General features: G+C 51.3%; 10 protein-coding genes across 10 annotated transcripts in view; 4 read left to right on the top strand and 6 right to left on the bottom strand.

The window, feature by feature from the left end:
* Positions 1-2021: 2021 nt before the first annotated feature.
* Positions 2022-2456, top strand: SRR1 (Srr1p; the record flags this gene model as incomplete). Its single annotated transcript, XM_018855193.1, has 1 exon — positions 2022-2456. A coding segment is annotated over one exon (435 nt), but the record flags the coding sequence as incomplete, so codon positions are not given.
* A 1511-nt stretch (positions 2457-3967) lies between these two features.
* MTG2 (putative GTPase) lies at positions 3968-5329 on the bottom strand (the record flags this gene model as incomplete). The annotated part of the gene is made up of 1 exon (XM_018858885.1): positions 3968-5329. One exon carries the CDS (start codon positions 5327-5329, stop codon positions 3968-3970), a length of 1362 nt encoding a protein of 453 aa, XP_018712044.1.
* Positions 5330-5914: 585 nt separating this feature from the next.
* DBP8 (ATP-dependent RNA helicase) lies at positions 5915-7844 on the top strand. The gene has a single exon (XM_018855971.1). The coding sequence runs from the start codon at positions 6074-6076 to the stop codon at positions 7385-7387; it is 1314 nt and encodes a 437-aa protein (XP_018712043.1). The 5' UTR covers positions 5915-6073; the 3' UTR covers positions 7388-7844.
* Positions 7845-8578: 734 nt separating this feature from the next.
* METBIDRAFT_15140 (uncharacterized protein) lies at positions 8579-9004 on the bottom strand (the record flags this gene model as incomplete). Its single annotated transcript, XM_018854570.1, has 1 exon — positions 8579-9004. A coding segment is annotated over one exon (426 nt), but the record flags the coding sequence as incomplete, so codon positions are not given.
* A 3796-nt stretch (positions 9005-12800) lies between these two features.
* On the top strand, positions 12801-15287 carry BRF1 (transcription factor TFIIIB subunit; the record flags this gene model as incomplete). The annotated part of the gene is made up of 3 exons (XM_018857467.1): positions 12801-13750; positions 14455-14476; positions 14652-15287. The coding sequence occupies 3 exons, from the start codon at positions 12801-12803 to the stop codon at positions 15285-15287; spliced, it is 1608 nt and encodes a 535-aa protein (XP_018712041.1).
* Positions 15288-15321: 34 nt separating this feature from the next.
* METBIDRAFT_187366 (uncharacterized protein) lies at positions 15322-15777 on the bottom strand. Its single transcript, XM_018854807.1, has one exon. It carries the CDS (start codon positions 15629-15631, stop codon positions 15356-15358), a length of 276 nt encoding a protein of 91 aa, XP_018712040.1. The 5' UTR covers positions 15632-15777; the 3' UTR covers positions 15322-15355.
* Positions 15778-15934: 157 nt separating this feature from the next.
* Positions 15935-18184, top strand: SDA1 (Sda1p; the record flags this gene model as incomplete). Its single annotated transcript, XM_018857402.1, has 2 exons — positions 15935-17653; positions 17756-18184. The coding sequence occupies 2 exons, from the start codon at positions 15935-15937 to the stop codon at positions 18182-18184; spliced, it is 2148 nt and encodes a 715-aa protein (XP_018712039.1).
* A 364-nt stretch (positions 18185-18548) lies between these two features.
* Positions 18549-19760, bottom strand: HMO1 (Hmo1p). Its single transcript, XM_018854806.1, has 2 exons — positions 18879-19760; positions 18549-18751 (listed from the first exon to the last, which is right to left on the bottom strand). The coding sequence occupies exons 1-2, from the start codon at positions 19617-19619 to the stop codon at positions 18653-18655; spliced, it is 840 nt and encodes a 279-aa protein (XP_018712038.1). The 5' UTR covers positions 19620-19760; the 3' UTR covers positions 18549-18652.
* Positions 19761-20171: 411 nt separating this feature from the next.
* METBIDRAFT_32038 (uncharacterized protein) lies at positions 20172-21351 on the bottom strand. The gene has a single exon (XM_018855970.1). It carries the CDS (start codon positions 21042-21044, stop codon positions 20619-20621), a length of 426 nt encoding a protein of 141 aa, XP_018712037.1. The 5' UTR covers positions 21045-21351; the 3' UTR covers positions 20172-20618.
* A 375-nt stretch (positions 21352-21726) lies between these two features.
* Positions 21727-22364, bottom strand: part of METBIDRAFT_187354 (uncharacterized protein) — a 1008-nt gene continuing 370 nt past the window's right edge. Inside the window, exon 2 of the mRNA XM_018854805.1 lies at positions 21727-22333. Within this exon, the coding sequence (XP_018712036.1) occupies positions 21834-22313 (480 nt within the window). The 5' untranslated portion in view covers positions 22314-22333 and the 3' untranslated portion in view covers positions 21727-21833. The remainder of the gene's footprint in view (positions 22334-22364) is intronic.

The following is a 22364-nucleotide window of genomic DNA, read 5'->3' as shown; positions in this document are numbered from 1 at the left end:
TTTTATTGATCTGTGAACCGAGCAATTTCTTGGAAGATTTTTAAGTCCATATTCTTGGCACGGCTATCGAATCTCGGAATCTTCGCATGGGTTGAGCGCAGCCGAAGTTTGCTTTCCTGCGAAATGAAATTGAGCCACCGTGCAGGAAGAAAAAGAAAACCGGGAGGCGTTTAGACATGAAATGATGAGCAAAGCCACGGCAACATCACCCAAGAATGAGGGGCAACAAAACTCTTGTTTCTTCGGCCTATCAGGGCCTTTTTATTACGAAGTTATAACCCACTGCAGCCATATTCTGGCTGTTGTTGTATTCATCAATTTTCGACGATTTCTTTGCTTTCAGAATTGACGGCGAGGAGGCGGGAGTGCAAAAGCCGAAATAATGACTTAATATGTATTGAATTACTCCATGAATAGAAAAAACTTGTAGACTGCCCTGAAAGCTAGCATCTACAAACGTCCTGAGCCCCCACTCTGATCCTGTATTTAACAGAGGGATTTTGGCCTGCTTGGAAAGCCCTTGTTTGATAGACTAGCAGTACCATTTCCACCAACCAAGGGTCGGTCAATAAGCCGGTTTTTCCGTGCAGGTGCAGTAAAGCGTGCTTTGATGTTGCGCTGTCCGGCACATACACTCAGCACATGTCACGGCATTGGGGGCTTGCGTGCATTTACGCATGGACGGCCCAAATATGGACTGGCACGGGCGAGATATTCCCGCAGGATTCGTGAAGGTGGAGTGGTTCAGTAATTAAAATGGATCCAGGTGTGCGATTAGACTCCTATCAGAGATACACGCATCGATGAATGGCAAGGCAGCTCACGCCAATGTCTAGATCACGTGCGCACTGAGACCTATGAACCATACCCACATCGTGGATGCGGATTAAATGTGTCATAGTTGGCTGCAGATACTTTCATTAAACTCTGCGCGAATTTGGGTATAGTGGCCCGTTTTTCATGCATGTTTGTGTCTTTTGCGGTGTGTCCTGGAAATGCCTAGTTGGGCCTCTCGGGTCAGCCCTTTTTGGGCAAGAAAGAAGGCGGCCCGCCCGTACTGTATAATATGCATTCTAGATCTGGCCAGGCGCCCAGGCATCAGCACGTAAACATCCGTGCCTCCATCAATATTTCTCAGTTGGCGTTAAGTTCTCAGCAATCACTTAGTAACAATACCTCGAGTAGCACTCAATCAACCGTGATGTCAGAAATTTAGCTCATTCGAAAGGGCGCTTTGGAGGAGCAATGGCCATTGACCATAGAAAGCAACTTTGTTTTGAACTGGCTTGCAAACCGCCGCAGGAAGGAAGAGTCTTGTCCCCCACTATTTATCTTTGGGTTATTCTCCACAATGACTCACACGTTACTCAGGTGGCCAGTTTCTGGGTCGCGTCGGAAAAGCCATGGGTAAACAAGAAATCGATGTATTTCTTGTCTAAACTAGTTCACCTATGAAAAGCGGAGCTATGAGGGGTAAGCCCACATGGTGAGTGGGGAACTGATTGGGGGAACAAGCCTGCAAGCGAGCTCAAATCTCTTGTCGCTTCAGAAAGCTGCGATGCGTTACCGTACAGCTCAAGGATCCAGACCTTCGCAGGACGCCCTGCCTGACTCTGGCGCGCGCGCAGTGATGCAACTCGGTGGCGGAAAGTTACGCCATGTGGGGTGCAGTAGACCGATCCACAACGCACTCCTCTGCATTTTCTGCATTCTGCAATATTTGCCCCTGACGCAGCGCATGAGGCGAGCTCGCCCAAGGGCCTGGCTTGTCTTGTCACGCAGGCGAAAACTGTTAAAGTTGTATAAAAGAATGCAGCTATCCCCTGGGGCCCTCACCCGATAAGCAATTCATCCTCCTCAGCCGCCCACGTTATTTATTCTATGCCCTTCCTTTTTCTCTGCTTTGTTTGAAAATGATGATTTCTCCTCTAGCAGAATCTGGCCCTTTTAAACGTGAGACCTGGCGCACAACTAGTACAACTGAGTTAGAGGCGCACATGCTCAGCACCGGGCCGCAATTTTCGTTGCACTCATCCCCCGGGCACAATTCGGCGTTGGGATTGGTGCCGAACCCAAACAGCTACAAATTTTTAATTGTAGATGATAATGAAATCAATCTCCGGATATTCCGCCGTGTTTTGAAAAGACTATTTCCCAACAGTGCTATCGACATGATGCAAGACTCATCTCAGGTTGACACTGCCAAGCTTCTGCTGTACCAGATTGTGTTTCTCGACATCGAGATGCCACATGTTACTGGTGTCGACATCGCCAAGACTGTGCGTCTGGACCCAGCATTGCACCGCCTAGGTCTTGTGGCAGTCACGACTAAAAGTGCAGCAGCAGACCTAGAGACATACGATGCGTGCGGCTTTGACTTTACGATCCCTAAACCCATTTACAAAGGATATAATGGTATATTCCGTGGGATCGAGCAGGTGCTAGAAGCCCGGTGTGCAGAAAACATGTGTGATGTGGGCATGACTGCAGTGTTGCGTTCTGCCTCGCCAAGGGAAACACACAAGGATTACGAGCACGTCTCAGTCTCGCGTCGGGCACATACAATGAACGCATTCGTCACTACCTCGATGTCGATTCCCAGTGCATCTGCAGCCACATGCGTAGAGCCAGAGGTCGCATTGATACAGCTGCGGGCAGCTGCTACCGCCGCTGTATCAGAACTTTTGCTTTCGGTTACGCAAGACGGTTCTGTCGTTCTATGAACCAAGCCATTGTCGCAGGAGGTGACAATATACGGGCCCGCTTTCATTTTCCCTTTATGATTTTTATGACTTCAATTCGTTTTGGTGCCGTTCCTCAGACCGAGGACCGGACTATTTTTCTCTTACAGCTTTTGTATGGCTTCCTTCGGGGATGCATTTGTATAGCAAGGTGTTTATCGCATAATAGACAGATCAGATTTTTATGTTCTATTCTTTGGATTGTTAGTGGTCTTTCCACGAAGAGGAATCCGTATATGCATGTGGTGATGGGTTCTTGCGTATCTGCTGTCTTGGAAATAGAAATTCCGGCCAAGGATAGTTTATTTCGCAGAGGAATGCGATCTTCTGGGCCACGCTGGTTTTTTTGTTCTCCAATTGCGAGCTCTCCTGATACACCAGCTCAGCTCTCTGAGTAAAGAGCGGTTTGGGCTTGAAGTCATTTTCTCGGCATAAGTTAAAATTTCCTCATGTCGCCTTTTATTGGTAAAGTGCTAGGGTAGGCGGTTCCGGGAACAATGCCAGACGCAGGAATTTTAGAACCATGCATGCGCGCACCTTCTACACTGACCACCTTTTTCTTTTTTTGCTTTTTTCTTTGGTTGCGCACCCATTCGCGCAACGCTTTCTAACCCCTCCCTCTACCCCACGTACGCTGAAATTATTAGAGTATTCTACTTTTCTACCCCACGTATGACGAATTAATAGAGTATTAGCTAATTTGCTCCGATCTCTGGTTTTATGGCTATGTACAAAGTTGAGTGATCGATGCTATACTCTGCTCCTGCTAGGCATACGCGGATAGGCATGGTTCGAAAGCATAGCCAGGGGTTTTCCAAAATGCTCTGGAGTGCATGCACAGAACCACCGCAAATGGGCCGCTCCCAAAGTGGAAACGACCGATTCTTAATTTATCGGCCGAGAAAATCTCCGCAAGGCCGCTCTCAAAGTTGCCTCTTTAGGATAAGTAATGGTATGCGTGAAAAGAAATTCACGCGGCCGCAAGCAGGAAGCGCAGCGGTGGAAGCCTGCGTATCGGTCCTGCTGCTCTCAGTTCAAATAGTTTAAAGCTGCGTTGTGTGGCGGAATTTCTTACGGATCGAACCACTTCTCGCAGGCCCAAGTGTTTTCGTGTACGCGAACAATTCACGAACGAATCCAGCAGCGGACGAATACCAAGACGAGGTGTGCCCGACTTCCCAGCGGTACTCTCTTGCCCTAATGATGGATCCGGGAGAGTGCCCTGCTTAGCTTTTTTTCAATGCCTTCTCGGCCTTGCCGATCCGGGCGACTTCCCCCATCATGTGAATACACTCGTTGATGTTCTCCCCTTTGGGCGCACATACCGGGATGCATTTCCATCCGCCCGCGTTGCTCTGGATAAACAGAAGCAACGCCTTGTAGCCTGTGGCGTGCTTCACCAAGTCGGCCTTCGTAGCTATCACCATCACCTGCTTGTCCTTCATTCTGCGCGGCCCGATCTCGTCGATTAGCAACTGCAAATCCGCCACCGGGTCCTTGCTTTCCAAAGACACCACGAAAACAAGCCCGCCACTGCGCTCGATGTGGCGCAAGAAATCCATGCCCATGCCCCTGTTCTGCGACGCGCCCTTGATGATGCCCGGAATGTCGGCCACCGTGAACGGGTCCTGGTCGATGCGCGTGAAGATGGTGCCAATCGTAGGCTGAAGAGTCGTGAACTCCCAGTGGCCCACCCGTGGCCGGGCCTGGGATATTGCCCGGAGGAGCGTCAGCTTGCCTGCATTCGGCAACCCCACGAGCCCGAGATCGGCAATCAATTTGAGCTCGAGAAGAAAATGCTCGCACACGCCCAAACGGCCTCTTTTGCTGAACCGCGGGTTGCGCACGTTGGGCGTGAGGAAGTGCATGTTGCCCATGCCGCCCTTGCCGCCCTTGACTATGAGAAACGGCTTGTCGTCGGGCTTGTCGAAATCAATGCCAGCCATGGGGAAACGGTCGAAAATGAGCTCGCCCGCTATGATCTCGCGGTCGTATTCTTTGACCTGCTCGTTCAACTCGGTGAAGTACTCCCGTTCCTGGTGGTACTCCTCGTCCTTGTCTTTGAAGATCCAGCCCTCTCCGGGCTTGTAGTCGTCTTTAAAAAGCTGGATGTCCATGTTGCGCGACGTCTTCATGCCCATCATCACCTTGGAAATGTCGCCCTCCAGCTCGCGGAGCTGGTCCCGCACAAGCAACGGGTCCGGAATCCAGCGCATGGTCGTGCCCACGGGAATCTCGAGTATAATGTCGTCGCCGCGCTTGCCGTCCAACTGGCTCGAGGCCCCGGCCTTTCCGCTTCCAGCTACGTACGTCCGCTTAACTTTGTGCAACAGACTGATGTTGCTTTTCACCTGGACATAGATGTTGCCGCCGTCCCCGCCGTCTCCTCCGTCCGGTGGGCCCACGGGCCGATGGGCATCGCGAAGAAAGGAAACACTGCCGTTTCCCCCGTCGCCCGTGTGCAACTTGACCATGCGCAAGTCGACAAACGTGCGCTGCTCAATCCGCAGGCCTTGCTTGTAGTTGTGCTGGCCACCGCTGAACACCTTGTGTGTGTGGTGCATGTCGCCATTGAAGTACTGGTCCATGGACACCTCCACATCAGTGAGCCCAAGCTCATCGACGCCTTTCTTGTAGTAGTCCACCCCGTAGCTGTGTTCTTCCAGGGCGCCTGCCGATCTGGTGCTGCTCAAAGTGCATGTGACCTGCGGGATACCCGCATACGGGTCTTGTGGGGGCGCTTGAATGGCATCCGCTGATTCATTGAGGACTTTCAAACCCGAGCTGAACCGGCATTTGCGCAACCGGGCCAAGCCAAAAAGAGGTCTTAGCATGAGGGCAGATGCGATGTGCTTTAGTGAGTAGCTCCACGGACTTGCTGTGTTGGGTACAAGCAGGCGGAATAGTTGTGTCTCAAGCCCAATCGGCGGTTTGTGCAGAGTAGGGACTGGAGAAGACGCAGTCAGCACCCCGGCTGCTGAGTACGACGATCGCAAGTGCAGTCACGTGACCCGACGTTGCTATCGCCCGGCGACATCGGGCCCCATCATATTTCGGGGCCCCTTTGGAGCCCCCACTACGATCTCAGCATACAAATCTTGGGCGCGGGGCACTTCCAATGAGTGTTCTGATGTCTTTTTCCCAGTGCCAAGATAAACGCCTCGTCTCTAATTTTGAGATGTCTCCGGCGTGCGTCTTAGCGAGCTGCCGATGAGCATCGGCTCGGGAAAAACGCGCGTTCGCTTTGAATCCCCATACTACTACGCCTGGCACCTTCCTTCACAACCTCCTGCCGTCTTGAAAACGCAGAGCGTAAACAGAATAGTATCACCATGTCATTCAAGGACCTAGGCGTGGCAAAATGGCTCGACGAGTCGCTCGCGGCCATGAAAATATACACCCCCACGCAGATCCAGAAAGCGTGCATTCCAGAGATCTTGCAAGGCAAAGATTGCATCGGAGGAGCGAAAACAGGCTCCGGTAAAACCATTGCCTTTGCCGCGCCAATGCTCACAAAGTGGTCCGAGGACCCGCTGGGCATTTTTGGGCTTGTGTTGACCCCCACACGTGAGTTGGCCATGCAGATCGCAGAACAGTTTGCAGCTCTTGGCGCACAGATGAACATCAAGCTTAGCGTCATAGTGGGTGGCGAGGATATCGTCAAGCAGGCGTTGGAATTGCAGAAAAGACCGCACTTTGTGATCGCCACGCCCGGAAGATTGGCCGATCATATCTTGAATAGTGGAGAGGAAACCGTGCGTGGGCTCCGCAGTGTCAAGTACTTGGTGCTCGATGAAGCAGACCGCGTGCTCAGCAATACGTTCAGCAAGGATTTGCTGCGATGCTTGGGCGCATTACCAGATGCTTCCAAAAGACAGACGCTTCTTTTCACTGCCACGGTGACGGATGCGGTCCGGTCGTTGAAAAACAAGCCGCAGTCCGAGGAAAAACCGCCTGTATTCTTGCACGAGGTGGAGAGCGTGGATAAGGTGGCGATCCCCGCAACTTTGTCGCTCTACTACGTGTTCGTGCCCTCGTACGTGAAAGAGGCATATTTGCACACCATCATCTCGCTTGAGAAATACCTGAAAGCCAACATCATCATCTTCGTGAACCGCACCGACACCGCAGAGCTTTTGCGGCGCACATTGCGCAAAATGGACTTCCGTGTGGCGTCTCTCCACTCGCAAATGCCTCAGCTGGAAAGAACCAGCTCGTTGCATCGGTTCAAGGCGCAGGCAGCCCGGATCTTGATTGCCACGGATGTTGCGTCTAGAGGATTGGATATTCCTACGGTGGAGCTTGTGGTGAACTTCGATATCCCTGCCGACGCCGACGACTTCATCCACAGATCCGGTAGAACAGCCAGAGCCGGAAGACGAGGAGACTCCGTGTGCATAGTCACGGAGAGGGATGTGGAGAGGATCCATGCCATTGAAGAGAGGGCCAACAAAAAGATGGAGCTCATGGAGGATGCCACGGATGATAAAGTGATAAACTCCTCTCTCACGAAAATCGGACATGCCAAGCGCGAGGCGTTGATGGATATGGACAGGGAAAACTTTGGGGAGAAGCGGAACATCAATAAGAAAAAGAGGGACTCACGCCAGGAGGGCAAGGGTACGGGGAAACCAAGGCAGAAGTAGAGGCTCCGTTCAAGCCACAACTAGCATTTTTAGGTGAAACACAAATAATAAAGTACTTTTATGAGTGAAGGTGGTTTGTCTTCAAACGTTTTGCTTGCCCAGATTTCAAAATGAAGTGGAGGAGCCTGGGTCGTTCTGGCGTCCCTTTGTCATGGCTGAGGCTTTTGTCATCTATTTGCAAGACTCAACCGTTGAAGATTTTGAGTCTGCTTTCATGCCGTGGAGCTGAGACTACTTCGATTGATGAGACTAGGCTGACACGCCTTTATGTCAAACGAATTGGTACATGACGGGTGTATGCTTGTTGTCACTTGTTCTGTTCTAATGTTTTTCGAACTGGATAGTCAACGTAGAAGTATTCAAAGGAGTTTGCAAACGATGAGTCTTTTTCTTTCTTTCTTGAAGACAATCGCCTGCTTGCTTCCTTGATCCTTGAAGGCACCAAACAAAGAAGCAATGGTACAAACAAAGAAGCAATGGTACAATCAAATATTGTCACGACGTTTTGTAGACTCAACACTTAGCTTCTTAAAGCACCGTTCATATTTTGTGATTTCTCGTTGAAAGATGTGAGGTGAATAATCTCTTTTGTTCTCAAGGATAGGTAATCAAGCTGTTCATACAATTTTATTCTTGCGAAAATAAAGACTTCCTGGGCGTATGTTGAGGCTCATGGGAGAGGAGATGGTGAACATACTTGGAACTACCCCGACTTCGCATAACACACTCTGACTCCATGGATCAAAAGACATCTAACTCGATCAGAATACTGTTTGACGAAAATGCTTTTTAAAGGCGTATCACTTTGCATGCCTTGACATTACATTTCGTCTCACTCCCCTTGTCGCAGTTCATTTCACAAAACACTTATAATGTAGACTATGAGCAGTAAGTTTTGAGTTGAGCCGGAAGAGGGCATACACTTCAAACAATCAGTTTTTGCAAAAGCCAAGGCCAAATTGCTTATTCAAAGAATTCTCAGTCCTCCCTTTCCGGAACTTCCATCAGTAAGTTACGATTCGCATTAATTGATAGAATGAGCAGGAGCGTTTCTTCATCGATAGATCTTGTATGGTATGTCTATCGCTAAATCATCGCTCCATTGAAATGTAGCTAGCGGCCAAAACCATAACATTCATTTATTCTAAATTACCAGCACGTAGACACCAGTGCTCAGTTGTCTAGCAGATACCGCTCTACAGTGAGAGATATGTTTAAGCCAGCGAGAGTCACGACTACGGCAGTGACACAGACTACCAGCAAGGCCGACTTTGGCCCCGAGTTCTGTATCCTATGTCTCGAATATCTCTTGACCGTCTGAAAATAATTCGCTATTGATGTGGCCAATGTAGCCAACGCTAGGAAGGCAAGGAAGAACGGAACCGCTTGGTTAAACAGAGACCAGCGAGGGCCGACATCGCTGCCGTTCTTTGCGCCCCTGGACTTCAAGTGGAATCCCAAAATCAACCCGATCGCTGTGAATGAGAGTGTGAGGGCAAACCTCACAAAACCAAGGAGTGTCCGCTCACTTTGAAGCATGTCGCGAGGTTCACTGAGGTCGACCGGTATGATGAAATGTTCGCGGAACCAAAAGAGATTTCCGGGAACCGGGTCATTTCTGTCTCTGCACTGTGTGTCATGTTCAAGAATGGCTTCTACAGAGTCTGTTGTTGTATTTAGTGGAGTTGTCGCTACAGATTGCCAGGATGTAGATAACTGTGTCCGCGGTGTCAGAAACGAGGCTGGCAAGTCCAGGATTTCTGGCTTGACAGATGAAGAATTCAGAGCCAGTGCTTTGTCATTTTTCATACGCATGGGGAAGCGATACTACTCACCTGCTTTATTTGGGGTTCTAGCCGGCCTTGGACCACGTTGAGTATATGATATAGTTCATGTAGCCGACAGAGCGCGCGTCCATCGGCAGATATAATGTAGGTAATAAGGGAGAGTGATAAGTGAATATATAGATGACCCCTTTTGAAAACAAAACAGATCTAAACTAGATGGTGACAGAGGAGCATTCATCCAAATGAACTGGAGAAGAAATAAACTTCACATCAATTGATTTATCCTGGCTCTTTGCAAAGTAGCTCTATGTGAGGCCATTGGCATTTAGTAGTAGGCGGAAATTGACCTGGGCGCACTGTTGGCGGGGCATACGAATAATCGGGAAAACGGGTCATAATAGAGGAGACGGCCAAATAGAGAGGTCGAGTTGCCTGATGGATGGCATTGGGTAATATATTAAACACCAGTCTAATAAGATGTTTAGTACTCAGGCTAAAAAAGGAACAAAGTGACTAAGGTGCCTACTGCCATTCTAATAAATGTGCTAAAGCTTTAAGAGGATGCTTAAACACTACGAAATTTGAGTACTTTTATTAAATCATCATAGGTGTTAAGATGGAAGCCATAACATAGATCTATCGGAATAGATTCATGAATCTTCATATTCTCTTATTATTAAGCCCCCGGGAGAGAGTCTCGTTTGATCAGCCATCAGATGTATGGAATTAGACTACTTGGGCATTCTAAAGATTGGATCCCTGCTGCACGAGATCGAGTATTCAAAATAGAGCTGCCGTGTTTTATAGGATGCGCAAGCAGCTGAAGTCAAGAAGAAACCATATTTTGCTTCCGTATAGCATATTGATGGTGGTTAATAAAGGAGCACGGGTGCACCATGCTGAGGAATGGAGAGCAAGCGGGCACGTGCAACAGTCGGAGTTTCCAGGTTGTCTGGTTTTTAGAAGTTCGGTCACACACGAGTTACCTAGTTGAAGCCATGAGTTTTCTGGATGACGCCATGGGTTTTCTAAATGGCCTCGTGGCTCTGAAACTCGCAGTGCGCAAATGACCGCGAAGTAGCTTTTCCATCTATAATCTGGTCCGGTTAAACAGGTCCGTAACCACACCGCACGTAGCCTCGCATCTCAATCTATATGCCGGCGAACCAATACTCGGTCAGAAATATGAATACTGATGCTCCGGTCGGTAGCGTCGAAAACCCTACATCTAATAAGCAGGACCCAGCGCAGGACACGTCGGGCCTAATGCTAGCCCTCACAACCAGGACCTGATGGCAGAATCCGCAAAACAGAATTCATAATTACAGAATTAGAAAACACAGTCCAAATAACACAATCCAGAAAAGACAATCCGGAAAAGACAATTCAAGAAACACAGACCAAAGAACTAAAGAAAAAACCACAAGAAACAAAAAAACACAACTTAATAAAGACACATTATGAGACGGAGCACATAATTAATTAGCTTTCAAAATACTAAAACTATGAGTATGATAATAATGTTGTTATAGAAGTTAAGCAACTTTAATTTTTCCACCTGAGAAGATTGTATATAATTAAAATTCATAGACATAAATTAATAAGAGTTTTAGTATAAATACGACTAAAATTATTTATATGGAAGAATAAGCTATAAAAGTAAATTATATTACATGCAACAAAATAACAAAGTAACAAAAGCATATACAATATTCAAACCTTTTAAAGATAGAGAAAATGAAAATTCTTCTACTAAGATAAATATAAAGCAAAACCTCTAATATATACAACTTCAAGTATATTATATAGTTAAGAAGTAAGGTAGAGCCTTTTGATTGGTTGATTTGATTAAAAAATAGTGCAAGTGTAGTATAATTTATAATACAAAATTAAAGATGTATATATAATAATAAGTATGAATATATTCCTTCCCAAAGTATAATAAATGTACCTATTAACATTGCTCAGTAACAAATCCATGCAAAGCTTTTGTGCATTACATTTCTTATTACCATTTATATTAGCAGCTTTAGTAAGTATGCAATTAATCGCATTACACACATGGACCATATAATCCAGGAGCAATATCGATATTTCCTACTTGAGGTGGGCCAATGTGTTGTATTTCTTAGCTGTTACAGAACAAGTATTTCGTGATTACACTCCCATCGACTGACTGAGGCAATATGTGAAAACATTTGCTGAACAGAGCATGTCTAGAAAAGGATCTCGTAATCATTAAGATAGTAATAAAGCAAGATTCAGACGAACGGTCTATGGTAGAATTATACCATTAAACATCAATTATCAATGCTCTCAGGAGAAGGAGATCGTCATGCTATTAGTTCGACGTTAATTCACAGATACAGGCTTTATAGGTATCAGTAATACAAAGATAAACTCTATTGATTGTATAACTGGACATCGATGAACTTACGGATCTATTCTGAGAAGAATACATAACTACGGGACTCGCTTCATCTAGTAATAGATATACAGAGATTCTATAATATCTGGTTCAATTATGAAACGTACTCTCTAATAAGCACTAATAGTGCCCAGTCAAGAGAACCAGCGACATTTAGTCAACGATCTTTAGTACGAGAGCAGAGAGTTCAAAAATGTACTTCATCGTCTTGACAGTCTCGGAGCCAGATCTAAAAAGAGTCCTAATAGTTTATCGATTGTCAATTATATAAAACAGCATATTAAACAAAGACCTGTCTAGAACAGCTCGTAGTAATTTAAGATTTAAGTCTGATATGTTCACATTTAGGCATAAAACTATTATAAAAGTTGATGATAGGTTAGAAGAAATATTAGCTAAAACTATAATTGAGTTGAGAGATGGCAGTTTTAATTTAGTTTAGATAAACGTATACCAATATCTAGAGATAATAGTAGACCAAGATTAACCGGGGCTACTCTACCGGATGAGTTGAGCAGTCTTGGAGATTCTTCTCAGGAAGTCACTCGTATTTTAAAAGAATCTAGTAAGAACCACTATTTCATACCTCATGATCACCGTCCAAATAGAAATCATCAGCAGTAAGAGAATATATACTACAACAAAGGCGAATACAGAATGGGAGATCACTCACGAGCCGGCCCCAGGAACGCGCACCAATACCTAAAATAATAGTAAATCAAGACCGTTTACTGGGAATACTCTATCGGATGAGTTGAGCAGTCTGGAAAATTCTTCTCAGGAAGTTGAAAGAATCCGTTACAAACCATAATTTCAAATCTCAAGGCCACCGTCCAAATGGAAATTATTAGCACTGAGGAAATGTTTGCCCCATTCAATAATTACAGTTGTCGAATGGCGCCTGCCCAGCACCGCGGGCCACGTGACCCAGGGCCGCGGCGCGGGCCCAAACCACATCGGCTCGCGCCAACTGCTACAACACCAACAAAAAAGACAGCGTCAACACCCCGCCGCTTTCCACCACACAGGCCCCCCGACGCCGCCGACGGACGCCCCACCGAGCCTCCGCCCCAACTCCGCCGTTTCTGAAAAAAAAACGCTCTTTTTCCGCGCGCCAGGCCCCCACACGCAACGCTTCGGGCGCCTCCTCCAGCAGCCCATCTGCCCCCTATAACCCGGCGCCTGGCCCCGAGAAACCATGAGCAAACTCGCCGCCGCAAAGCCCTGTGCCGGGTGCGGCCACACGGAATTCACGCGCGACTTCCTGGCCACCGCCGGCGACATTTTGTGTCTGCAGTGTGGAATGGTGCAGATCGAAAACCCCATTGTGTCGGAGGTGCAGTTTGGCGAGTCCTCCAGCGGCGCCGCCACGGTGCAAGGCGCCATGGTGGGCGCGGACCAGGCCCGCGTGTACAACATGCGCAACTCGCTCGAGAGCAGGGAGCAGACGTTGATGAACGCGCGGCAGAAAATCAAGCTTCTCGCCGCGGCCATGCGCATCCCCGAGTACATCCACGAGTCGGCGCACGGCTGGTTCAAGTTGGCGCTCGTGCAGAACTTCGTCCAGGGGCGCCGCTCGCAGAACGTGATCGCCGCGTGCCTCTACGTGGCGTGCCGCCACGAGAAAACGCCGCACTTGCTCATCGACTTCAGCTCGCGGCTCCAGATCTCCGTGTACTCGCTTGGCGCCACGTACCTCAAGCTCGTGCGCGCGCTCCAGATCCAGCGCTTGCCCTTGGCAGACCCCTCGCTCTTCATCCAGCACTTTGCCGAGCGCTTGGACTTCGCGGAGCACACGGCCAAGGTGTGCCGTGACGCCACCAAGATCGCCCAGCGCATGTCGTCCGACTGGATCTACGAGGGCCGGCGGCCCGCGGGAATCGCGGGCGCGTGTCTCCTTTTGGCCGCGCGCATGAACAACTTCCGCCGCTCGCACAGCGAAATCGTGGCCGTGGCCCGCGTCGGCGAGGAGACCTTGCAGAAACGGCTCAACGAGTTCAAGAACACGTCGTCCGCGCTGCTCTCCGTGCTGGCCTTCAGGGAGTCCGCGCCCACGCACGACTCCCAGCCGCCGTCGTTCCACAAGAACAGATCCATCGAGAGCAAGATCGAGGAGTTGCTTCGCCAGCGCTCGCGCACCTTGCAGAAGTACCAGCAGCTCGCCCGGCAGCGCGAGCTCTTCAAGCACTTGCGCATGGACGCCGGTCCCGACACCGCCACAAGTGCTGGCACTTCGGGCAGAACCGCCCGGCTAGACGGGTCGCCCCAGGACACGGAAGACGGGCCTGCAGCTCGCCCCGAGACTGGCCCGGCAGAGCCCCAGAACGGCGCTCTCGTGGACAGCGCGGCCTCTGCCGTCCAAAGCGCACACCCTCGCGGCCCGGGCCCAGAAAACAAGCCGGGCACTCCCGCTGCAGACCGCGTCGGCCCGGAGGCTAGTGCACGAGCCTCCTCTCGCCATACGCGGGACCCAGCCGCAGGGGCCGAGCCTGCGCCAGACACCCACGAGGCTGCAGCTGCCGACCCCCAGGCAACAGTGCCGCAAAGCCCGCACGACGACCCGGTTGCCCGCGCCCCCTCTCTCGACCCGGCAAGCCATGGCTCGCCCCCACAACCTGCCCCCACAGCTCCATCTCGCCCAGACCCCGAGACGGGCGCCGCGGGCGCAGACGAGGATGTCAACGAGGTGTTTGTCCCTCACCTGGACGAAGAAGACGACCCCTACGGATACAACAGCCTTCCAGATAACTCCAGCAAGGCTGACACGGACTACGACGAGCATCACCTGAAAATCATGGGGTTCCGGCAACGGACGTTGCGCTCCACTGCCGCCAAGACGTCGTCGTCAGCAGCGGAGTCGGCCTCTGCGGCGGAGTCTGCATCTGCGGCGAACGCAAAGGCGCCTCCAAAGAGCAGCGCCAGGCTCGGTAGCATCACCGGCACACGGGCCCGTGGGCGCGGCGCCACGCCCTCAAAGAAACGCGCCCAGGCAGACCTGGCGTCGAAGAAGGAAAAACAAGACGCGGACTTGAAGAAACTCAAGGAGAAGCAGAAGGCCGAGGAACGAGAGGCGCGGAACGACGAGCTCTTGAAGGCCGTTCTCCTGGGCGGTGATATCAAGGAGGAGGATTTGGAGATCGCTTTGGACCGGATCTTGCAAGGCCAGAAGAAAACCCTCGACATCTCCTTGTATCGGACCCCCGCGCAGATTCAGAACGAGGAAGACCTCCGCAAGCAAATCGACTTGAACAGGCCCCGGAACTTGGTGCCAAACAACCCAACCACCAGCCAGATCCTTGCGAAGGTGCGGGACGAGGAGATCATCAACACAGATGACGAGGATGAGGAGGTCTTGAACATCAAGCTCAATGATGAAGAAAAGCAGCAGAAGGAGCGGATATGGATCGCGCTCAACCACGACTTCTTGATCGCGCAGGAGAAGAAGCGCTTGAAAATCGAAGCGGATGAGTTGACAGGCAACACCTCCGGCCAGCCACGTAAGCGACGGAAAATCAAGGACGCCGACTCGCTCTTGGACGATGCTGCGGTCGCAAACGCTATTAACCTGATTGGGGAAGGCGGCCGGACGATTTCGCCTGCTGAAAACGCCAAGCAAATGCTACAGAAGAAGTCGTTCTCCAGGAAGATCAATTATAGCAGTATAGGTGATTTGTTCAATGAGTAAGGGGTGTTTTTTTGGGGTCGGTCGTGCTACGTTGTCCGTGAGGTGATTATTTCCAGAGTTGGTGGAACTCAACTGTTCAGAGGTGGGTGAAACTGATACTGATCCTTTTTCAGAAGTGGAACCAACAGTTTCAGCTTTTTCAGAAGTGGACCTAACAGTTTCAGCTTTTTCAGAAGTGGACCTAACAGTTTAAACTTTTTCAGAGGTGGGTGGAACCAATAATTCCAGAGATGGGTGGAACCGTGCTTCGCAGCAGAGAAGCGGGCCGGTATTTGCGATGGTGCTGCCCCAGAGCAGGTAGAGCAGAAACAACAAAACACCCAGAGCCTGGCCGTGGCGTCCATTCCCCGTCCGTCCGGTCTTCAGTGAAAACAAGCTGAATAATCAGATGTAAAGCCAAAAGAAAAGAAAAGAAAAGAAGGACACAAAAAAGGACCTCCAGGTTTTTCCAGGGCAAAGTGCCCCGGAATGCCTCGTTTATTACGGCCCTGGGCTTGGCCCCAAAAGTCCGTCGTCCTTGGCGCGCATCTCCATATCAGCCGTGGTGCATAGAGCGCGGAGCGATGGCTGCGATGAGTTTGGGGCAAAATTTGAGAGTGCAAGGCTGTTTTCCTGAAAAGTCTGAAGATCCACAACTAACACACAAAATGGGGAAAAAAAGAAGAGCCGCCATTCTCCCGAGCAACATCATCTTGCTCCAGAACGTGGTCAAGAGAGACCCCGAGTCGTACCATGAGGAATTCGTGCAGCAGTATTCTCACTACGAGTCGCTCAGAGACATTTTCTTGATGAATCCGTCCGCCGACCAAGGGACGGAATTCGCCGACTTGATTGGCTTTGTGAGCGCAGTGTGCTCGTGCTACCCCAAGGAAACGGCCAACTTCCCGGACGAGTTGAAGAGCATCCTTTTGAACAACCACAGAGACTTGCCTCTGGACCTCAGAGAGAAGATCGTGCAGTGCTTGACGATGTTGAGGAACAAGGGCACCATCAGTGCCGAGTCGCTCATTCTGACGTTGTTCCCACTTTTGCAATCGTACAGCTCCACGTCGCAAAACTCGTCGACGTCGTCGCAGAACGCGAAGGCCGTGCGCAAACAGATCTACAACACGTTGGTCACGTTGTTGAAAGCCATGAACACCGGCGGAAAGAACCAGAAAATCAACCGGTCGACGCAAGCGCTTCTCTTCAACTTGTTGGAGCAGCGGGACGCGCAGGGTTTCTGGGCCACCAAGTTGACCCGTGAGTTGTGGAGACGCGGAATCTGGGACGACACGCGGACCGTGGAAATCATGACGCATGCGGCGTTGCACCCGGACATCAAGGTTGCGGTGGCCGGCGCCCGCTTTTTCATGGGTGCTGACAAGGAGAGAAACGACCATCTTGAGGAGGACCTGTCGGACGAGGAGGGCTTCGACATGAACGCGTTGAAACACAAGGCCCAGCACAACAAGAAGTCGGGCAAGCGGAGCAGGAAAGTGGACATAGCTCTCAAGACCATGAAGAAGAAAAACAACGCCAAGGTGTCGGCCACGTACTTGAACTTCTCTGCCATCCACTTGCTCAGAGACCCGCAGGGCTTTGCCGAGCAGCTCTTCGACGGCCACTTGAGCCACAAGAACGCCAACCGCTACAACTTGGAGCAGAAGATCTTGTTCATGAACCTCGTGTCGCGCCTCGTGGGCACGCACAAGTTGACCGTGTTGGGCCTCTACTCGTTTTTCTTGAAGTTCTTGACGCCCAAGCAAAGAGACGTCACGCAAATCATGGCTGCCGCCGCGCAGGCCTCGCATGACTTGGTGCCCCCGGAGTCGATCTCGCCCGTAGTGCGCAAGATCGCGGACGAGTTCGTCAGTGACGGTGTCGCTGCCGAGGTGGCCGCGGCAGGAATCAACACGATCCGGGAAATCCTTGCCAGAGCGCCGTTGGCCATCGAGGCTCCGCTCTTGCAGGACTTGGTGCAGTACAAGGGCTCCAAGTCCAAGGCCGTGATGATGGCCGCCCGCTCGTTGGTCTCCTTGTTCAGAGAGGTGGCGCCGGAAATGTTGCAGCGGAAGGACCGGGGCAAGATCGCGTCCATGGAGTTGCAGCACGGCGAGAAGAAGGGCGTGCCTGTTTTCGGTGTGGAGCGCACGACTGTCACGTCCATTCCCGGACTCGAGCTTTTGGCCAAGTGGAGAAAGGAGCTGGGCAATGAGGACGCAAATGCCGAAGAGGACGATGCCAACTGGGAGGTCGAGGACAACGACAACGCCAGCGACATCGAGGGCGACTGGGTGGCCGTGGAGTCGGACAAGGAGATCGAGATTTCGGACTCCGATTCCGAGGACGATGCCGAAAAGCCCGCCAGGGCCACGGCCGACGACGTACCGCAACTCGTCAACGACGAGGACTCGGACCTCGAGCTTTCCGACGACGACGCCGAAAAGGAGGACAACCAGCCCGCCAAGAAGAAGGCCAAGACCGAGGCCAAGGCCGCTTCTGCCGAAGACACCATGAACGAGCTCTTGTCGAGTCGGTTCTTGACCCCTGCGGACTTTGCCAAGTTGGAGGAGTTGCGTGTCCAGGCAGGCGTGGACAAGATCTTGGGCAACAAGCAGCAGAACGAAGAGGAGGTTGACTCGACGAAGTTGGTGGGCAAGATCAAGTACAAGCAATTGCGTGAGGAGAGAGTTGCCCATGCCAAGGAAGGAAGAGAGGACAGAGACAAGTTCGGCTCGCGCAGAGGCAAGCGTGAGGTGGCTCACTCGACCACGAACAAGGAGAAGGCAAGAAAGAAGAATTTCGTGATGATGATCCACAAGAAGGCCGTGCAAGGCAAGCACAAGTTGTCGCTCCGCGACAGGCAAAAGGTGTTGAGGGCGCACATCGACAAGCAGAAGAAGAAGGGGCACTGATCGCGCCGGGTCCCACCGTTCATTTCTACTCAAGGCGGCCGTGGACGTCGGCGTGGTTCTTTTGGTTAGTTTGCAGTAAAAATACATTATATTATATATCTGGGACGGCAATATCCGTGGGGAGCGGCAGATCCAATAGGGTACATCAAAACACAGTAGAGAAGTGAAGGTGTTCAGCACAGGAAAGCCTGTTACAAGCACTGGAGCTGGCCTATGCTTGCGGATCGCTCTTCTTTTTCTTCGACGACTTCTCCAACGCATCCTTGTCCTTTCTTTTCTTTGAGGGCTTGGGCTGCACCTGCGCTTCCTCCGCAGCGATGGCGGCCTTGGCGGTTTCTGTAGCCAAGGCAAGGGCGTCGGCTTCACTGACTTCTGCGTTTTTCTTGGAAGCCTTCTTCTTCTTTTTGGGCTTCTCGGTAGACGAGGACGGCACGGGCGCGGAGGCCTGGTCGGCTGCTGGAACTGGGGCTACAGCCGCTGGTTGAGCGGGTGCTGGTTTTTGTGCAGCTGGCTTAGGTGCAGCTGGTTTTTGCGCAGCTGGCTTGGGTGCAACCGGCTTGGGTGCAGCTGGCTTTGGTGCAGCTGGCTTTGGTGCAGCTGGTTTTGGCGCAGCTGGCTTTGGTGCAGCTGGTTTTGGCGCAGCTGGCTCCGAAACAGCATCCAATACTGGGCTGCCCTGGGCTTCCTGTGCAGCAGACGCAAGCTCGGTGAGCTTCTTCGTCTTGTAGTCCTCCACGTTCTTCTTGTAAACCTCGTAGTCGGCTTCGTAGGCTCTTTGCAACTCCAGCTTGGCCACGTCGTCCAAAGTGGCCCATCTATCGGCTATGATTTGGTTGAGCTCGGTGGCCTGGAGTGTGGGCTGGCCGCTCTCTCCGCGCTCCTTCTTCAACCGCTGGCGCTCAGCGAGGTTGAAGCGCAAGTACGAGGTCACGGGCTTTTTGGGCGCGTTCGGGTCTTTTTCCGCACGCTTTTTCTTTGGCTTCTCCAAGCCCTGCTTCAACAACGCAGGGTCCGTGGTGGAGAGCACGTCCGACATGGTGGTGTCTGCAGTGACATCAGAGGAGGCTGAGGAAGGCGCTGAGACGGAAGCCGGGGCGGGGGCCGGGGCCGGGGCCGAGGCGGGGGCAGCAGCGGGTGCCGCTTCTTTTTTCTTTTGCGGCTTGGCAATGGTGCGTTTGGGCTCCGGGGCTGAGCCGTTGGCGAGCGTCATGGAAGCCGCGTTGGCAGCAGCAAGCACGGTCTCGCTTAAGGTCTTCAACGAGGCACTGGCAGTGGCGGCATCAGCACCATTTGTGCCGGCATACTTGTAGAAGTTGAGGGCAGCAGTGGCGGTTTGGGTCGCGGCCGTCGAGAGCTCGACGAGCGACGACACGAGGGAGGACTTCGCGTTCTGGTACGACTCCTCGGAGGCGGCGGCGGATTTCGGGGTTGACATCGCGTCTTCCGTTGTACTTTTCGTTCTGACCTAGGAGAGGCAGAGTTGGGGCTGGTTGCAAGGGCTGGCGCTGGGTAGGGCCGGGCTTGTGTGGGCGTGTGTGGGCGTCGGTGTTTGTTGAACCGGGCGTTAGTGGATCGGGGGTTTTGGGTTCGTGCTGGTGCCAGGAATGTCGGGTAGTCGAACAAAGAGACAGGCGGTGAGGGCGGCAGGGCGGCAGGGCGAGGATTTGTGGATCGAGGTCAGGCAATTGCAACTGGGTCCAGCAAAAAAAAAGTGTCGCTAGCAAATCTTGTGATCAGGGCCAGAAAAACGTTCGCTGCTTGGCTGGGCACTGGGGAAAAAATGGGGGTTTGGCAATGGGCCGGAGGAAAAAAAACACGGTGGAAATAAACAAACATGGGTGGGTCCGTCGGGGCGGGCGGGCGAGCGAGCGAGCGAGCGCAGGGCCCCGGCGAGGGGGCGGGCGGCCAGCCAGGCGGCCAGCACTAGGGGGCGCGGCAAGGCTCGGAGCCACGAGCGGAGGGCGCTGGCCCCGCCCCGCGCGCGCACGGGGGCCATTTTTTTTTTTTTTTCTTTGGGCGGCAGGCGCGAATCTGGCGCCATTTTGTCGAGCCGGTGTGTTGGGGCCGAGTTTCGCGCTCTTTTTGTTCGGGCGGCGGGTGTTTTCTCGGCGCGGCGCGAGTCTTTTGCTGCCGTCTGTTTCCCTGTTTTGTCCACGGGATTGCGCGCAGGGCCGAGGCCCGCAAAAGCTGCCGCGGCGCCAGGCCCGCTGTCATTTTTTCGGGGGTGTTCTCACTTGCCCCTGGCGCGGGTCCACGCTGCCGAATTCGCGGCAACCGCCACCACCTGTTCGGCCTCCCTGGAGGGATTTGTGTTGGGCGGTTGGCCTTGTGGCGGGAGTGTGCACAAAGTGGATTCTTCAATCAGTATATTTTCTTTTTCTGGTTTTGTGCCATCCAGCTCCCCCGCCTGGCAGTGCCTGTGTCGAGGCGGGCTTTATTTACTGATGGGTGGGCCATGTCGTTGTGGACGGTCAAGAAGGCGGGAAGTTGCCGAGGGGTAGTTAATTTGGGATGGTCTGCGAGAGGCCCTGTAGACTCGGCACGTGAGCTCGGCATTGGGGTGTTCTTCTGGGACCTGGACGTGCGCGGGTCTTCGAACCGGGGCCGCGGCCGACATTTCAGATCCGACGGTTTTTTTGGTTCTGGCCCTGGGGTGTTTTTGCTGCTTGGCCCTGCCCAACCTTTGAGGAAGCTCATATGGATGGGAATTGTGGAGCCTTGGTCTTTTCCTGTGCCGCCAATATTCCGTGCTTTGAAACGTCACGGGCTTATATGGCACTTTGGGCGCGCGTTTAAAATTGCCCGGGAATGGCTGCGGCGCCGCGGGCAATGGATCCTGGCCCAGCCGCGAATAGAGCATTGCGAAATACCAATGGGGCCTGTTCTGGCTGCCCGTCTTCTTGTTGTGTCTGTAGTGTCTGTCGTTTGTCTGCCGTTTGTCTGTTGTTTTTGTTGTTTGTTTGTTGTTTGTTTGCTATTTGTTTGCTGTCTTTGTGTTTTTATTCTCTTGTTTTTCTCTGGGTTTTGTTTTCTTCTTCAGGGGTTTTGGTTCATTTTTTGTTTTGTTATTTTCTTTGTTATTTTCTTTGTTTTTGGTTTTCTTCGTCGCTATGCTGACAAGTACCTCTTTTTTCGAGGCTTGAGAGGTTTGGCTGGGTGCGGGCTGGTTCGTCTGCCCTCCCGGTTCGATAGGAATGTTTCCTAGATTTTCCTATCTCGCCAGGTTCAGCTGTCATTTCTACATCGACCTCCGAGGGTGAGAACCAAAGGAAGATGAATTTTGTGACCCGCCAATCTTTCGATTATATTCGTGGCCCGGTGATCACGTCTGGCGCCGAACGCCAAAAGCGCTCGCGGGCAGAAAGGAGCCAACCCGGCTTGATGAGTGGACGCAAGAATACCGAATGGAGAACCAAGGAATTCTTTGACTGCCATGGAACGCTCCTGCAACGAAAAACAGATGTGGCCGGAAAATGCTGGTTTTTGTTGGTAGCATTCCCTGGTTCTAGTGTCGTTTCGCAGTGGCCCTGATACCGTGCCCGACCTTGCAGGTTTCACCCGCCAGTATCCAGGCAAATCAGGTATAATCTCGGGTAAATCTCAGTCACAACATGAGCTATATTTCAGCCGAATTTCAGCTGAATCTGAGCTAGTCTTCAGCCAAGACGCTGGTAAATCCCACCCATAATCTTATATAAATCTGAGTCATAATCTCAGTCATAATCTCAGCCATAATCTCAGGCGTAATCTCAGTCATAATTTCAGCCATAATCTCAGCCATAATCTCAGCCATAATCTCAGCCATAACCTCAGGCGTAATCTCAGTCATAATCTCAGTCATAATTTCAGCCATAATCTCAGCCATAATCTCAGCCATAATCTCAGGCGTAATCTCAGTCATAATCTCAGCCATAATTTCAGCCATAATCTCAGCCATAATCTCAGATATAATCTCAGATATAATCTCAGCCATAATCTCAGATATAATCTCAGATATAATCTCAGATATAATCTCAGTCATAATTCCAGCTATAATCTCAGATATAATCTCAGATATAATCTCAGTCATAATTCCAGCTATAATCTCAGTCATAATCTCAGCCATAGTCTCAGTCATAATCTCAGCCATAATCTCAGCTATAATCTTAGCTATAATCTCAGTCATAATCTCGGCTATAAT

Source organism: Metschnikowia bicuspidata (genome assembly GCF_001664035.1).
Source record: "Metschnikowia bicuspidata var. bicuspidata NRRL YB-4993 chromosome Unknown METBIscaffold_3, whole genome shotgun sequence".
Lineage (NCBI taxonomy): Eukaryota > Fungi > Ascomycota > Pichiomycetes > Serinales > Metschnikowiaceae > Metschnikowia > Metschnikowia bicuspidata.
Note: the sequence above shows the minus strand (reverse complement) of the source record. Positions and strands in the feature narration are given on the sequence as shown.

Bases quoted from the DNA above. Each gene is read 5' to 3' on its own strand.
- HMO1 (XM_018854806.1), bottom strand. From the start codon at position 19,619: ATGTCAACCCCGAAATCCGCCGCCGCCTCCGAGGAGTCGTACCAGAAC. The intron at 18,752-18,878 runs GCTGCACAGGAA...CACCAAAGCCAG, and splicing joins AGCTCACCGAGCTTGCGTCT to CTGCACCCAAGCCGGTTGCA.
- METBIDRAFT_187366 (XM_018854807.1), bottom strand. From the start codon at position 15,631: ATGGACGCCACGGCCAGGCTCTGGGTGTTTTGTTGTTTCTGCTCTACC.
- METBIDRAFT_32038 (XM_018855970.1), bottom strand. From the start codon at position 21,044: ATGCTCTATTCGCGGCTGGGCCAGGATCCATTGCCCGCGGCGCCGCAG.
- DBP8 (XM_018855971.1), top strand. From the start codon at position 6,074: ATGTCATTCAAGGACCTAGGCGTGGCAAAATGGCTCGACGAGTCGCTC.